Here is a 17,873-nt window from a genome sequence, read left to right as displayed (position 1 = left end):
ATATGAAATTAAAAAGTACGATATCCCAAGCTCTTTGAGGCCTGGATTGTCATGCTTGACTCTGCCTACCCTCTTTTTCTACATGAAGTGCAGTTTTAAATCCAGTGGTGACTAATTTTAACAAGGAAAACAAAATCAAATGCTTTCTGGTACCAACATAAACTATTTATCTAATCAATTCTTCAATTCAAGTACGTTACTGTAAACCGGATTATATAATACAATGAACAGAAAAAGCCACGTTACATTGAATGAAGTTAAAAACATGAAAGCAACCTTACGACAGTGATTAAAAAATAGTAATAATTAGTAGAGCATCCTAAAAAAATTAAAAATCCTCATCCATCTTGAAGACATGCGCCCCTCCATTACCATTCAAGCTAGACATAACAGAAGCCTTCTGGTACTCCCCAACGCGCTTCTCAAAGAAGTTAGTTTTCCCCTGAAGCGAAATAAGCTCCATCCAATCAAAGGGATTCTGAGCACCGTACACCTTCCCACACCCAAGCGCATCCAGCAACCGATCCGCAACAAACTCAATATACCGACTCATCAACTCCCCGTTCATCCCCACCAACGCACACGGAAGCGCGTCGCACACAAACTCCCTCTCAATCTCCACCGCGTCACGCACAATCTCCCTCACGCGCTCCTCACTAAGCTTCTTCCTGAGAAGCGAGTACAAGAGACACGCGAAGTCGCAGTGAAGCCCCTCATCTCGCGAGATGAGTTCGTTGGAGAAGGTGAGCCCCGGCATTAACCCACGCTTCTTGAGCCAAAATATCGCGCAAAAGCTTCCGGAGAAGAATATTCCCTCGACGCAAGCGAATGCCACGAGGCGCTCCGCGAAGGATTCTGAGGCATCGATCCAGCGGAGGGCCCACTGGGCTTTTTTGGTGATGCATGGGATGGTGTTTATGGCGCGAAACAGACGATTTTTTTCTGTGGAGTCTTTGATGTAGGTTTCTAAGAGGAGGCTGTACATTTCGGAGTGGATATTTTCGATGGCGATTTGGAAGCCGTAGAAAGCGCGGGCCTCCGGGAGTTGGATTTCTTTGGTGAAGCGGCCGGCGAGGTTTTCTAGGACGATGCCGTCGGAGGCGGCGAAGAAGGCGAGGACGTGGGTGATGAAGTGGCGCTCGCCGTCGCTGAGGGTGGCCCAGTGGCGGAGGTCCTGCGAGAGGTCCACCTCCTCCGCCGTCCAGAAGGAGGCCTCGGCTTTCTTATACATTTCCCAGATTTGAGGGTATTGGATTGGGAACATGCAGAACCGGTCTGGGTTCGGAGTCAGGAGTCGTTCTTCTGGTATCGACGGCATTGTTGTGGTTTGAAGGAGAAATTTGAGGGATTTAAATAAGGAGGGAGAGATTGGGATTGGGTTTTTGAATTTTGGAACGGAAAAATGGGAGAGCGGTTATTTCAAAATTTTCAGAAAGCCAGCGGGAGAAGAAGAAGGAGGACCGGGGCAATTTGGGGATTTTTGTGACCAGCGTGAATCCTTAGGGATAAGATGAACGGAGAGATATTTTTTTCTTTTTTGTCGACAAATGAAACATTGGAGGCTAGATGCTCTTTCACACACCAAAATGGTAGGAAGAACCGAAGAAATTATGTAATATTCTTAATGTTGTGTTTGGTTTACTTTAGAGGATGAAAATAAAAGTAAAATTGTTATTTATTGTAAAACTTTAGTATGGAAAAAATTGCTTTGGATTTTGATTAATTCAAAAGTGAGATGAATTAAATATTCAAGGAGCCAAGTGTTTATTTATAGTTTAATGTCTATGTACTGAAATTATAAACAATTTTATATTCTCATTTAATTATTAATTATTTTAAAAGTTAACAGACTCATCATACATAAATGGTTGTGATTGAATGGTGGCGTAAAATTATTTACATTATTAATATATAACCCTTTTTTATCTTTTTTTATAAAAAAATAAAACTTAAACAAAATTAATATGAATCAAATTAATTATTTAAGGATTCAAATGATTATATTAAAAGACAAAAATCAATAGTTTTAACTCATTTAGTTAAACACTATGAGGATGTAAATCCATTCATATCATATTTAATTCTTATGAATAAAAAAACAAAATTTATCGACAAAAAAAATCAATTTTATCTTCATTCAAACCAAAGCACATCTATGTATATTGATGAACTCTTTTAACAAGTCATATACCAAGTATCCTAAAGGTATTAGTTAAGGAATTAAGAATAGAAAGTTTTTTTTAGGTGCAAAATTGAGTTTCCCATAATTTTTTTGTGTTCTCCTATAATTTACACATAAAAAAAAATCTCTTTTTAAAATTCTTTAATCAATATCCTTATAACATGTTAGCAGGTTCCTCTTACCAATGAAACTTTTTTTAAGGAACAATTATAACTTCATTATAGGAAAAATTACATCTTTTTAGTTGGGTTAAAATAAAATTATAAATCCTTTATATTTTTTGTTATATCCAATTTAATCATTTTAAAAAATGTTAATTTAGTTGTCCTTTGTAATTTTAAAATAAGTCAAAATGATCATTCTTAAACATGATTATTGTTTTTGGGACACAATTTTAATTATTTTTTACTAATGTAAAATTTGTTTCATTAAATTCTCTTACATTAAAATAGGATATGTGAATACTTTAAATAGATATGTGAAATTTGTCTCATTCAAATTCAAGGAGAGTAAAGTTTATCATTTCGTGAAATATAAAATTAAATTTGATTGTTAATATTCATATACAAAATATTACATATCTCTATTGATATAAAAAAATAGGTTTAATTAAGTTTTTCTTACCTAAAAAATAGATCATTTTTAAATTACTACTTAACATTCATTTTTTCCAATCAAGTACCTAAAAATTTTTTAGGTTTTATTTTACTACCCGTCATTAACCTCCCTTCGTTAAATGATGATCAAACAAAGTTCCACATCGTCACGTTTTGTTACTGACACCTCAATATTACGTCAAACCATCACCATTGTGCCATCTCTGCGTTATCCAACCCCTTCTCCCCCTAAGGTAGGTACCTTCTGATATTGTTAATGTACAAGATAAACTCACAATTCTTTTATCGAATTTATCCTTTTGGAGGTTGCTGCATGATGTTGGCTGAGGACCAATATGATTTTGTGGCCATAGTCCATGGATAGTGAACGTGTTTGGTTGTTTGGCACATGGTAACAAACGGTTTTTAACTCCACAAGGTTGCTGGCCATGTTTCAGACAACATAAAAAAGTCATAAGAAGCAAACGAGATAGGTACATTTAGAACCAACACCAAAGAGAAAACACATATCATAAGAGGGCACATTCTGAATAATAAAACGGAGAAAAAAATATATAGATAAAAAAGATTTTTATTATTTTTTTGGACTTGATGATCTCCTATTTATACTAAACACCGTGACTATCAATTATGAGGAAAATGATCATTTATGAAATGATCATAATTTATTAATTATATATTAAAAACACGTGTATTTTACATTTATACATTTATATGTACTTTAAAATTTGGTTGTATATTGTAATTAATGAACATAATATTAAATATTATTGACTAGTCAGTTTTAATACATAGAATTTGAAGTATGAAGGATCCCTTATGATATTATTTTTTGAATTTGAGGAAAAGAATCTGCCAATTCAGAAAACATTCCTGCCCGCGCACCACCAAATTTAAATATGCTCGTCATTGTATTGAATGATATCTCATATTTTAGAATATCATAAATTAAATTTTAAAGATATTTTTTTTTATAAATCTTTTAAAAATTGTATGCTTAAATAAAATTTTAATTTGAATTTACAAACTAAGCTGTTACAATCATTGATAAAAACTTATATTTCATAATAACTATTGATTTAAATGATCATATTAATGTATAAAATTTAAAAAACTAAAAATTATATTTTTAAATAGAATAAGAGAAAGATAATCATCCTCTTTTATATATTTTTAAAAATTTATCTTCAAATATACTCATACAATCATAATTATTTTTCAAAAATTATTATTTTTAACTTTGAAATTACTGCACATATATATTAATAACATTAAAAATTATATTTTTAAAATATTTTTTTACTTTCTTATGATTAACTATTAAAATAATTATTCATTTTCAAAGTTTTATTAATCTATCAATTAAAGTTATTTTTCTAATTAAATTGATAAAATTAAACCATTTAATTTATAATTTATTTTCAATTTTTAAATTATTTTTTAATTAAAATTCAAATTGATTTAAATAATTTTCGTTAGTGTCTTTTTAAAACTCTTTTGGCATGTTTTTTGTTTTTAATATTCACAACTATCATTTTATATTAACAAACACAATTAAGATTTAATATAGTATCTACATATTATAGTATATTATATTTTCGTTAACAACGTTAACTATTTTATAACATAATTGTCTATTTAGTTTAGTTGATTAGAGCGTTAGACCAATAACATGAAAGTCACAAGTTCAATTCCTATTTAGATTATTAATTTTAAATTAATTCATAAAACATATTTTTTTTAAAATATAATAAAATTCATATGATCTGCAAGTGATTCATGGATTGTCAATCCATAAGCTCAATCCGTAAGTCTCATACAGATTCAACAATCTTTGTGAGACTTATGAATTGTCCAATAATCTTTGTGAGACTTATGGATTGTCCAACCAGTATTAGTTTTATGGAATGATAAAATAAGAATCGTATTGTTGTGCTAGATGTACCAACAATTATGCTGGATGCACATAACAATATCCTTCAGTTCCATAGTTAAGCGGAGTCAAAGATTAAACACCCTATCTAATAAGCATGGACTATGTCATAGGTTCAAATCCTTTTTTTTATATATATATAGCATCATAGGTTCAAATCCTAAGGAGAGTAATTCCTTTCTTGTTATATCAAGAATGACACCTAAATAATTGAACATTCTAGGGTCTGAATTTGACCTCCTATAGATGTTAATTAATCAAAGGTGCAAACAAAGGCTATTCTTGTCATTGTGGCAGCGCAGTAGTGAGTAGGTGATCTAACACGAATACACCAGAGATAAAGATGCAGCAGATACATCGTTTACCTCTTTTCGTTCTGATTTTGTGCTTATTTTATGTAGCCAGAGAGGGAGGCCTTAAACAATACCAATTAAATGCGCATTTTAACTTTTAATTAGTTTGTTTTGGGGAATAAAAACATTTTATCAATTTCCTGCGTTTTTATAAGGAAAAAAGAAAAGACTATATTATTTCTCTGGATTAAACTGTAACGAAAGATGGGATAAGAGCATGACAGTCTATAGGCAAAAACCAAACACTCAACAGGCACAATTTGAAAGAGTAACAATAGAATCAGATTAACCAAAATGATAACATAGTCAACGGCAGAATCAAATATGATAATAAGAAACGTTGCAACGTCTCAATATGTAAGGTAACGATGTAGAGAGTTTTTTAAGAATTAGAAAAACTAGGAAAAATTAAAATAAAACATTCAAATAATCGTAGTAATTTCAAAATCATAGTTCATATAAAAACTTTCAAGTCTGCATATTTACTTAGATCCCTACCCTAATACGTAATGACTGAATTCAATTGCAATTGACCCTGCAAAAATATCATCCTACTTGGTAATAACTCATTATTAATTACATCCACGAAATTAAACTTTCATAATAATTTAATTCATACACAGATTTGAAATGTTGGTACTATTAGTCCATAGCAATTTAAATTCAAAGCACGGAATACATATTTTAGATCAGATCTATGCTTCTAGATAAGGGGAAAGTGTTATTGGGAAATTTCTTTAATTGCAATTCACCTTAGTTGTGACATCTTTGGGAATTGTCTTAAATTACATTCTTAAGGGTGGATATTTAGTCTCACATCAACTAGAGATCAGACATAATCAAAGCTTATAAAACTAGGACACTCCTCATCTTACTCTTATAAGCTGATTTTGTGATGTTGAGTTAGGCCCTTATAAAACTAGGACACTCCTCATCTTACTCTTATAAGCTGATTTTGTGATGTTGAGTTAGGTGCTAAGCAAAATTTTTAAGATGGTATCATTTGTAAGTTGTAACATTCCCAACTAGTAGCCCACCTTAGTTGCCACTTTGGAGAGATAACTTAATTGTAGCCTAAGGGCTACCTTAATTAGAGCTTATAAAGTTCGACAATCTCCACCTTACAAATTAGTTTTGTGGGATAGAGTTAGGCCCTAAACTTTTAAGTGTTAAAAAATTTGATATTTATGAACCTATTAAGTTTCATAGATAAATAATATCAGTCAATTTTGCTACAGAATTACACTACAATGAGAGCAAGATTTAGTTAGTAGGTTTCAGCAAGCTGGCAAATGAACTTAAAAATAAAACTCAAACCTAAGGGTCAGTTTGCGCATGGAAAACATTTATAGTGAAAATATTTATGAAAATCCAAGTCTCAAACAGCATGGCCATACTTGAAGCTCCTTAAACATAAAGACAGCACTCTACAGCTTTTCAAGAAGTCACCTATGCAAGTATTCCATCCATCATAATCATGGTGGATGTTAAGACGTGTTGCTTAACAATATGTATTTTGCCAAATCAATCGATCAAAATGATACACCATATCACCATCAGAGAAAAGAATTACATACCTCAATTAAATAGTGATAAGTCCAAAGAAGAAGATAGGTGAGTCCTAGTAGAGAATGAAAGAATGAGTTTCACTCCACAAGGGTTGAGAGAGAAACACCCTTCCAAGGAAAATGCCCCTTATAATTTAATACAGTTTTCTATTACAATACAATTATCCTTTTTTGCTATCCCTCCCTCCTATTTATACTCAACTCCTAATCACCTATTAGTCATCTTGTTACTTCTAGAGTATACTTTCATTACTCCCTCTTCCTGTTCCCTAACAAATAGTCATAACTCCAGCTCGCAAAATCAAGTTTTTCTTGTTACTTCTGAGTTGAAATCCCCTTACCCCGGCAGCATTCAATTTTAATCTCTAATGAAGATAAATTAAGGAGTTCAAACTGTTTAATTGGGATGCATTTAGAAGAGTCTTTTTACAGCCTATCTAGACTTATAACACAAGCACTTGTATAAGTGTGAGAAAAAACTTATGGAAAATTTGAAAATTTGACTCAGTTTGTTTAAACTTATTTATTAAAAAACATTTATTTTAATAAAATAAGTAACTTTATGTTTTTGTAGTGTGTTTGTCTAAACTGTTTTGTTTAAAATAAATAATTTACTGCTTATTTTGAGAAGCAAATCCTATATGCTTATTAAATAAGTTTTTTTTAAAAGCACTTATTTTAAAATTGCTAATTTTAATTTTAAACAAACTAGCCCAATAGCTTTTAACGTGTTTATAAGCTTTACAAAAACCTTTCAATATCAGAACAAAAATGTAACCAAGGAATAACTTTTCAGACAGAAACATTGAATCAAACTAATAACTCCATTTTCTATACCATAATTGCACCCAAAAAATAACAAGGTTCAAAATGAAGGAAAAGAAGTAAAACCATAAGAACAGCGATCCAATCCAAATATCCCAGAACCAACGACAAACCCTAGAATATGACAAGCAACGAAAACAGAGTGTAAATCAAGAAAGATGCGTATGCAATGAGTCCACGGTGTTCGTCACCGCCGTCGGCGAACGAAACGACGAGTCCGGCGGAGGCCCTGGTGGCCCACAAGACGAAAACCGCGGCGACCGAGAGGCGAATGACCCCATCGACCGGTAAGAAGAGCGAGAGGGCAGAGAAAATGACGACCGGCAAGAGGCAGTAACCGACGACGCTGGTGCAGGTGTGGAGATCGAGGTTACCGGTTCGACCGGCTAGCATGTTGAAGACGACGTATAAGAAAATTAGATAATAATCTAAAAGACCTATTTTTCAGTACTTAAAAAAAAATATTAAATAATAATTTAAAACGACCTATTTTTAAAAAATAATACCTAGTTTTTCCATTTGCACACCCCATCCTGGACTGGTGGCGGCCCATTTGGTCATTTTTGTTTGTTTGTTCAAACTATTTTCTTCTTTTTTTCTCTGACGCGTGGAAATGATATGCACGCACGCTTCTGTGGGAGAGGAAGTAGGAAATAGCAGAGTTTAGACTTTAGACTTTAGAGTCAGTGTACGCAGAAGAGTAAAATCGATTGGCGATGATGGAGTTGAAAGAGATTCAGAGACTCGAAGGCCACACCGATAAGGTTTGGAGCTTGGCCTGGAACCCGACCACCGGTCACGCCGGTATCCCACTCGTCTTCGCTTCTTGCAGCGGCGACAAAACCGTCCGAATCTGGGAGCAGAACCTCTCCTCTGGCCTCTGGGCCTGCACGGTCTTTTCTCATCCCAATTTTCATCATCAATTTGAGTTTATATTTCATAATTGAAGAAACTTGTATTGATATTATGTAAATAAAATGTAGGCGGTTCTGGATGAAACGCACACTCGAACTGTTCGATCTTGTGCTTGGTCACCGTCGGGTAAGCTATTGGCCACTGCAAGCTTCGATGCCACCACTGCCATTTGGGAAAATGTTGGTGGTGATTTTGAGTGTGTTTCTACTTTGGAGGTAGGTTACTGCTAAATACTTTTTTTTTTATTTTTTATTTTAATTTGGATATGTGTATTATTTGATCACTGTTATTTACTTTTGAGATATGTGTGATTTTTTTACTATAGGGACACGAAAATGAAGTCAAGTGTGTGTCTTGGAACGCGGCTGGGACGTTGCTTGCAACTTGTAGTAGAGATAAGTCTGTTTGGATATGGGAAGTGCTGCCTGGGAATGAGTTTGAGTGTGTGTCAGTGCTGCAAGGACACTCGCAGGATGTGAAAATGGTGAAGTGGCATCCCACAGAGGATATCTTGTTTTCATGTAGCTACGATAATAGTGTTAAGGTATTGTTGCCAATGCTAAAAGAGTATCTCCCTTTTTAATTTCATTTTTTGTTCATTTATTGTTGTGTACGTTTGCTTCTTTTGCAGATGAATGTGATTAAGAAGTGTTATGATTAATAGTTTTATAATGCAATGAATTTTCTTCCAGGTTTGGGCGGATGAAGGTGATAGTGATGATTGGCAGTGTGTTCAAACGCTTGGGGAACCCAATAAGTACTACTTCTCGACCTCTCCCATCACCTCCAATTTTGAAGCTTCTTGGTTTTCTTCTCTTTTAGCCATGATTGCTTTTTCCATATTTTATGGAATATGTTTTACACTAGTCTATGTAGGATGACCATTTTTTCAAACCAATGTTAATGTTAATTAATTCATGTATAATGGTGTTAATTTGTCAGCGGTCATACTTCCACTGTTTGGGCCCTCTCCTTCAATGTGAGTGGTGACAAAATGGTTACGTGTAGGTATGTGGAACATTTCTTTTTGTTCACACCTCTAGTTGTTTTGGCATTTTTTTGAGCTTCTGCAGCATTTTGATGCCAATCCCTTATGGCAGTGATGATCTTACACTGAAGGTATGGGAAACAGAAAGTGTAGGGACGCAATCTGGTGGTGGATTTGCACCTTGGTTAGTATTACACAAGTTTCTTTTGTTTGCCCCTTTTTTACACTAGCTTTTTCCCCTCTGGCACAGAGTACTAGAATATGTATTTAACGTTTCATATATTTAATAGGAAGCTATTTGATGTAAACCATACACATTTATGCACATGCTATTATTATGGGTTATTGCTTTGTAATCCTGAAACTGGTTTTCCTTTAGGAATAGTCCTGTAATGTGGCAGAGGACCTATCTTTTGGGATAAAACATATGGACAGTCTCGTGAATATGATAGTGTATTATGATGCAACCAGTAACATTTTAGCCGTCTAGAGTAGAGCAATATAACTTATATAAGTATGTGTGTATATATATATATATATAACCAGATTTTGTTTGAATTTTTGTATACTCTTTAAAGTAATATTTAATTTTCTCCTTTCTTAACATCTTGGCTTTTAGGAGTGACCTCTTCTCTAATCTCTAGTCTATGGTAAAGTGTGACTCTTATTATTTATCATGAATTTCTTTAATTTTAGATTTTCTTGTTGTTGAGGATTTATATGTGTAGAATAAACTATTCAATTTGTATGATATTATTTAATATAGTGTCCATCCTGTTATCCTGGTGTAGCATTTTTAGAGTTAGCCGCTACGGGATGCTCTTGAGATTTGATAACTACGATCTCTAAATCATGTCCCATTGTTTGCTTGCTGTTGTCTCACATTTCCCAAGTCATCTTATCTTAAACTCAACTATGTATTAAAATACTTGATTCGATGGAGGATCCTTTGATGACATTTAATATTCTGATTTAACTGCGCTTTGTTGTTGGTTTGGAATAGATTGAAATGCCATTGTTGGTTTCTTTCAATTATTATGAAATCAATTACATAGGTTTGCGTTAATAATCTATTATTCACTATAAAACTTCTAAAAAAATTAGGGATAGATCATTTAATTTTTAATGCATGTTTTAATTATTAATCCTTTACTTTCCAGATATTATAAAATTGTTTATTTTCTTCTTGGAATTTCAGGACACATCTTTGCACTCTTTCAGGGTATCATGATCGGACAATATTCTCAGTTCATTGGTCAAGGTAAAATGAAATTTGCATCTCACTTGGCATTTACGTAAACATATTTAACCTGCTTGCTGTTTGGTTATCACAATTTCATATGTATGTATGGCTTTGAGAAGTCAATTGTCATCATTTTTATCTATGCCTATTCCTGCTGTTAAGGATGTCAAATTAAGTAAGATTATAACTTTATAATGGAATAAATGTGAGATATTATGTTATCGAGTAAATCAACCAACATCCATATTTCGGATGTGTGCTGACTTTATTCATGTATTGTGGATGGGTTACCCTCTTTCGCTCCAAGTCACAGATGTTTTGAAATATTTAAATGTCATTTTTTGATTTTCACAGCATTCTGTGGATTCAATCATTAGTTCATTACTTCTTTTTTTCTTTCCTTTTTCGTTTATTGAAAGCAACATTAAGATAATGACTCGTTCACTTCATGATTGTCATCATGATATCAGATGTGAGATGTATCCTATCTTATTTAACTTTTGTTTACATAAATCTGATATTTCTGTATCCTTCACTGTGCTGATATGACAGAGAAGGTATCTTTGCCAGTGGAGCCGCAGATAATGCTATACGGCTTTTTGTGGATGACAATGAAAGTCAGGTATGGCAATTTTTTATTACTGCAATTATCCACTAGCAGAAGTAGTTCAAATGCCACCTTATGACCATTCTAAATGTAATATGTGGGCCTATTGACTAATAGATAAATTATCTTGTCAGGATGTAGTGTGTAATCACTCAAAAAACAGGCGATTTATGCTTGGTACTAGTTGTTCATTAATTGAATATTATAGAATCTGCAGCTGAGAATGTTAACCGAATATATTCATATGCCAAATTCAGAAAAGTGTAGGGCAAAAACTGTGTTCTCCTGCTGGAGAAATAAGAATTCTCTCTCTGTCTCTCTCTCTCACACACACACACAATACAATATGATTTTCAGCCCAATAATTAGCTGAACTGCTATATATACATTTATCCTACAGTTGGGTAGCCTAATTAAGGAGACGACTACAGTTACAAAGTTACAGCTGCTGGGTATCCTAATTCTAATTAAGAGAATAACAATTACTAAGTTGTGGATGTACAATATATTGCATATGCTTTACTTGCTTTAAAGTTTAAATGTCCAGCTAACCTATGCTGTGAATTTTCGGGTTTTATGACCAGAAAATTTGCTCATCAACCCCAGTGACGTCATAGGCTGCTGCTCCCTCACCTTAAGACCCCCTTTTCCCCCTTCTTTTGAGTTTTGAGTACTGGTGAGGAGAACAAGTGTAATTATTTGGCATGCATGTAACTTTAACTCTAGGGATGCCAGTGGGAGCATATAGATATTTTATCCTTGTATGTTCAGTCTATAGTATAGAAAGAGTTTGCAGAAAGGAGAAGCATCAGATTCTTTGTGTGCCCACTACTAGTTTCCTTTTCCGGTGTAAAATCAATCACTTTAAATCACTGACACTTTGTGATTCAATAATTCTATTGGCTATTTGTGAATATCAATAAGCTGGAATTTCTTGATCTCTTTGTACTTGATAACAAGGACAAGAGTAGCAAAAGACTTGACAAACCAATGCCAGATATTTCTTTATTTACAACTGAAATGCAGAGAACACTTAGTCAAACAGTAATATGAACTGTATTTGCAACTTTATTCATTTGCTTCGAGTTTTTATTGAACTCTGTTTTATTTTGAAGAGATGAGCATAATATTCTTGCATATTTGCATTACTGTTCAAGTTTACTGACGAGCTGGATCACCTGCACATTTTCTTCGTGTGTTTTTGGACTTGCATCAGATCCTTTTGTTTTGGTGCTCTTCTCGGTGTCTGAAAATGTGCAGGTGTTTTGGACCTCTACATTTGTGCAGTTGTTATTAAGGGATAAATCCATATGTACATTGAAATCCAAGTCCCTGAAAAATTCAAACTACTATAAGATTGTATGATTTTGTTGTAAAATAATGATCAAAATTGAACAAAAATATTTTTTAAATGATCGATTTTGTATCTTCGCAGATTGTAGATGCATTTCACTATCTAGAAAAAAGAGGTTAAAATTGAGAAAATTTTATTGCTTTCTTCTAACATAGGTTGGTGGTCCTCTCTACAAGTTGCTGCTGAAGAAGGAGAAGGCCCATGACATGGATATAAATTCTGTGCAGTGGAGCCCTGGGGTAAGATTCTCAGAAACTACTTTAATTGAATCACATTGATAATGAAATGAGTATCTCTTTCCACAAACATCGAGTGGGTGGAATGGTGGATTTCCCTGCTAAATTAGATAATGCTCTCTTAGCTTATTGTGTCTGAGACTGAATAATGACCTCATAAAGTTCATTCAGATAACTTATACCTGATCAATAAAAGTAATTGTGATTAGTTGACTAGTGATGTGTTTAACTGACAGTCATTGGCAGACTTTGCATTATGAACGACCGTACAAGTTTTCATTAGTGTTATAAGAATCACAAAATTTGAAGTTTGCTAATTACAGCTTAATAGGTTACAAAAACTTTAGGGTCTTTTGATTTGAGAAAATGTTTTCTGTTTTCCCTTTTAATTATGAATACTACTTTGTTTTCATTTTGTTTCCAGTTTTTTAAGATTTGTATAGGAAACAGAAAAAATAACTTTTTATTGTTTTCACTGTTTCTTATACTAATCTTTGAAATCAAGAATCAAAGTACAAACAAGAAAGCAATTTTGTAATTAAAAGTAAACAGAAAATAAAAACATAATTTTGTTAAATCAAACAATCCCTTACATATTTGGAGAATGGTGACCTATATCAGCATTGTTTTTTGCTTCCTGCGTCTGTCTCTGCAATTTGTAACAGTGTTATTTACTAAACAGGAGAAGCCGGTACTAGCCTCTGCAAGCGATGATGGGACAATCAAGGTGTGGGAGTTGACATCATACTAGTTTTCCACATTTGCTGTATGAGTAGCAGATATTTTATACTGGAGGAGCCTAATAGAAGTGCTAGATGTGCAGGCATCCTCATAGCTATTTTTCTTTTCTTAGTTATATTTACTAAAATTTTACAACAGACATTGAATATTATATTTTTTTAGGGGAGTCAGTAGTGTGACTGTAAATTGTAATTACTGTCACAACTAAACTTTACATTTTTGCTCAAGAATGGCTCATAAATTACTTATCCTAAGGTGAACTAGTATCGTAAGTATGCTTTGCTTCAGTGAGTTGTAGTGATAGAGAATGAAAAAGAAGGATATTACTCACTAATCACTGTGTGGCAACTTGTTGTCAGAATGGATTAGAATAGGTAATCTAATTGGGCACCCCCGTGCCCAAAATTTCCTGATGGGTCGCAAAGCTAGTTCTCTACAAGATATTTAGAATCAGTGAATGATAATGACTCTTTCCTTTTTCTTTCTCTAAATTTTGCTAGCAGTAGATATCGCATTTTCACTAGTATACCCCCGGCAAGCCATTTGTAAAGGCCAATATATACTGCACAGAGAGGACTAGTGTATAAGAAATGAGCATAATAAATTATAATATCGAGATCTATCAAGTTGTATGTACATTAGATGTACATTAAGGTTTAAATGCGAATGATTCCTTCGCTTTTTGACAAACAAATATTACTCTACTTGAAAATTTGATAACCGACTCTACAATTCGAAGTATAGCATTGGTGAATCTTGATTAGATTAAACAAATGTACTCAGATCATATCTTCTATTTTCGTGAATAAAAATGGGTTGGCATTTGTTGCAATTTAAGTATGCTCAAGTTAGAATTGGTTACTCACCACAAAATACGATGCATCTTTTAATCCGAACTATACGAAACTGTCTTTTCCCTGAAAAAACACTGATAATTATTTGTCAAAGGCTAGCCGAAAGTTATCTACATTATACATGTTGCCTTCTCAAGCATTGGAAACTTCAATTCAGACATTTTAAAGGTTTGCTTGAACCGAGCGAGAGATCATTTGGGAAATTGCTTGAACTAATGACTTATTTTTTTTCTCGGAAGAACAAAATGCAAGTGCTGAAACTGAAAGCATAATCAGTGAATAAAAAAATATAAAGAACTTGATATTTTACAAATTTTAACTTCCAAAGTGTTGGTTAAACTTTCAAACACATCCATAACGAAAATGAAATTCTCATCCACAAAAAAAAGAAACTAATCGGATTATATAAATGGTTGTCGTTAAAGTGAATGGAATTACAGAAGAAATGAGAAAAAAATTCTAACACCTGTTCTCTATTATTAGTCCAGCAGCATTGGCTCTTGTACACTCTTCAACCAAAGCCTTTCGTGCAGTGGAGATTCTGCTTGGAACTAAAGGAGCATCAAATGCACTGCAATCTATCCAATCCTTCAATAGCTCCTCCTGACCCCATATCTCTGGAATCCATACCCTCCCTGCCACTTCAACTCTATGCCGATTCAGCCTCTCTCGTCCACTATCCTCTTCTTTTTCTTCTGCTTCAACAACAACATCATCTGAAGCCTCTTCTTGTAATGCAATTTTCTCCTCGTTGGTTTCTGAAGCTGCAGATGGGTTTTGTGTAGTAGTAACATCATCCTTATCATCTTTATCTCTATTATTATCTCCATCATATTCATGGTTGTTAATGTTGCTCTCTTCTTCTTGTTGGTGCTGTTGTAGCTCCATGTTGTCGTCGAAGATGATATCTTTAGAAGGATGGGGACTGTTTAGGTCCAATGGGTGATGATGAGAAGGAATATGGTCATCAGATTCAGAAGAAGAGGATTGGTGAGCCATGAAGAATGAGGTGTTTTGTTTGTTATCTTCTCATGCAGAGAGAGAGAGAGAGTATTTGTTTGTGTGTGCTGCAATCCTTGTTGATGTTATTGTGTAGAAGAGAGAAGATTTGAAAATGGGGTTTGTTTGTGTGAGGAATAAAGCAAAGATGAAGTGGGTGGAAATTTAGTTTACACGTCGCCCACAAGAGTTTCTTTTCTATGGTAAGTGACAAACGTACGTGTCTTGTTTCAGATAGGATTCTATTTGTGTGGTTTATTACTTCCCACTCCCGAACTATTAATTAATGTTAATGCATGCCAAAATGGAATGAAAAGAAAAAGAAAAGAAAAGAGACTGCACCAACAAATGGTTTTTCTCTTAAGGTTAGCTTTATAACTTTTGATTACGGAGATATTTTACTTTGAGAAAAAAAAGAAGTTTGAATTTCTTAAATAACATCTCAAAATTAAGTTTTGTGTATGCAAAAACATATAATTAGAAAAAAAAACACTATTAAAAATATTCTATCAAGTTTTTTTGATAGATAATTAACATGGTGACAAAAAAAAAAAAGAGACTGGGATGGAAGGGGGAAAGGCCTTGGGGGATTCCTTGGATTGATTTTTGGAGGATTGTGAGGTTGACGTTGATATGCAATGCATGCCTAAGTGTGTGATTCTTGGCTTTCAACCAATGAGGTTGGATTATTCGATTTTATTTATAAGTTTTTCACTCCTTTTTCTCTTAACAACGTATTATTATTTTTTTCATCATTTTTCAATCCAACAAATACTGTTGTGACGTGTTTTGATGAGACAGGTGCTCTTGAGATGCCAGAAAAGATATTTGTGTTTTTTTTTTCTTTTCTTTTTTCCTTAGGAGAATATTATTGTGAGGTCTTGATAACACAAACAATATTTAGTTTATAGTCAAGTTTAAAAATGATTATGTTATGGAAGAAAATAAAATAAATAATGAAACACGAAATACAAGTCTAAAAAATTATTACTTGAATAAATTAGAAAAATATCTTTTACTCCCCCACAAAACGTGTTAAAAAAAAATAAAGATCACTACTATTTTGTTGTTCTGTGGAGGCGAAGATCAAGATTACTATTGAATACAGTACTACAGATAATTAGTTACAAATTTAGACGATTAAGACTAATATTGCAAATTCTGGATTTTTTTTACGGGGAGGGGAAATAGAAGATAATTCCCATACTGTAGTCCATTAATTGCAAATTCTTTGTCAGGTTTCATATTAAACATTTTCATACTAAGCATATCATTACTGGAAAAAAAATACACAAATTCTTTAATCTTCTCATAAATAATTATTGGATAATACTAAACTGGGATGGTTTTAGAATAGAATAAGGTGAAAGAAAGAGAGATAAACAGAAAAAAAAAATTGGCATGATAAATAATGTAATAATAAACAAGTAAATAAAAGTAAATGGATATATATTTATAATAAACCATTTTTTCCCCCAAGTCCCATTCTCTACCTTAACCCCGTGTTATAATTTCTTTCCTTTTTCTCCTTCAAAACTATTTATATACATTAACTGTCAAATAACTGACAAACTAAAAGCCATTTTTTGTACGGTAATAATAGGCTTTATTGTACTTTCAGCTACCCATACCGCGTTGTTTTACTTTTATTATCTAACTTAGTAACATGCATCAAACTCGTCCTTCATCTCAATTATGAAATTGGAGATGTAGGTACATGTGTCTTTTCATTAGTGTATTTATATATAGGACAGGGTATGAATATTATATATATAAAAAAAGTTTAACGTACACGCCTATAATATCAAGTTATTGAATAAAATAAAACAATATCTAAGGATCCAACAAAAAGAAAATTACATATCAAGCCAACAACATTCCCATCCACTGAAATCAACCAACCCAACTAATAAACTAAAATTAAGAATTCCCTCCTTCGGATTTATATTCAAATTTTGAAATTTCTTGGAGTGACAAATCCATCTTAAACATGAGGACGAAGGTTGAAAGCAAGTTGAGAAAAAAATTAGTTGATAGTTTAAAAATCTTTATACCAATAATACATAAAAATTAAATCAACATTTATAAATTCATTTTGAGAGTTTTTTTTTCTAGTAAAAATTAAATTAATTTGCATAATTAATCAATTAAAAATTATTGTTTTAAAATAATTATTGTAAATGCCAATAAATTTATCATAGTTACTGAATAACACTAAAAAAATCCTAAACAATGTTAATGCATATACTATTTACACTTTATCCAATAATTTTTGTAATGTCATGCCATGCCATTTATTGTAGTGATTTAAGCTTTAGGATTAGATTGAATAAACAATAAACAACTTAATCAAACGATTATTGAAGGATTACATATGATATATGTATAATTTTTTTTTATATAATCGAAGATGAAATAGGTTAAACTATTTTTATATTACATATAAGTTGTTTTCATA

At 32.7% G+C, this 17,873-nt stretch overlaps 3 protein-coding genes across 15 annotated transcripts; 1 reads left to right on the top strand and 2 right to left on the bottom strand.

Annotated features, from left to right (window-relative positions):
* Window positions 1-214: 214 nt before the first annotated feature.
* On the bottom strand, window positions 215-1,743 carry LOC100779885 (ribonucleoside-diphosphate reductase small chain). The gene has a single exon (XM_003521417.5). It carries the CDS (start codon window positions 1,316-1,318, stop codon window positions 329-331), a length of 990 nt encoding a protein of 329 aa, XP_003521465.1. The 5' UTR covers window positions 1,319-1,743; the 3' UTR covers window positions 215-328.
* Window positions 1,744-8,100: 6,357 nt separating this feature from the next.
* LOC100778826 (cytosolic iron-sulfur protein assembly 1-like protein) lies at window positions 8,101-14,053 on the top strand. Its single transcript, NM_001255251.2, has 10 exons — window positions 8,101-8,371; window positions 8,462-8,608; window positions 8,719-8,937; window positions 9,086-9,150; window positions 9,336-9,401; window positions 9,494-9,565; window positions 10,580-10,642; window positions 11,177-11,246; window positions 12,741-12,824; window positions 13,504-14,053. Exons 1-10 carry the CDS (start codon window positions 8,195-8,197, stop codon window positions 13,570-13,572), a joined length of 1,032 nt encoding a protein of 343 aa, NP_001242180.2. The 5' UTR covers window positions 8,101-8,194; the 3' UTR covers window positions 13,573-14,053.
* On the bottom strand, window positions 12,214-15,634 carry LOC100779351 (uncharacterized). Of its 13 annotated transcripts, none has more exons than XR_005890639.1 (5): window positions 14,883-15,634; window positions 14,429-14,490; window positions 13,894-14,124; window positions 13,415-13,470; window positions 12,214-13,003 (listed from the first exon to the last, which is right to left on the bottom strand). XR_005890639.1 is itself a non-coding variant. In XM_006576155.4 (4 exons), exons 1-3 carry the CDS (start codon window positions 15,413-15,415, stop codon window positions 13,439-13,441), a joined length of 627 nt encoding a protein of 208 aa, XP_006576218.1. In that variant the 5' UTR covers window positions 15,416-15,624; the 3' UTR covers window positions 12,214-13,003; window positions 13,415-13,438. The 13 variants fall into 13 exon arrangements, 7 of the variants coding, with proteins under 7 accessions (XP_006576218.1, XP_006576217.1, XP_006576216.1 ...); XR_001387340.3 differs by having other exon boundaries at window positions 12,214-12,563; XR_005890641.1 differs by having other exon boundaries at window positions 13,415-14,124; window positions 14,429-14,479; window positions 14,883-15,615.
* Window positions 15,635-17,873: the final 2,239 nt, after the last annotated feature.

Source organism: Glycine max, chromosome 3 (genome assembly GCF_000004515.6).
Source record: "Glycine max cultivar Williams 82 chromosome 3, Glycine_max_v4.0, whole genome shotgun sequence".
In the NCBI taxonomy this organism is placed as follows: Eukaryota; Viridiplantae; Streptophyta; class Magnoliopsida; order Fabales; family Fabaceae; genus Glycine; species Glycine max.
Note: the sequence above shows the minus strand (reverse complement) of the source record. Positions and strands in the feature narration are given on the sequence as shown.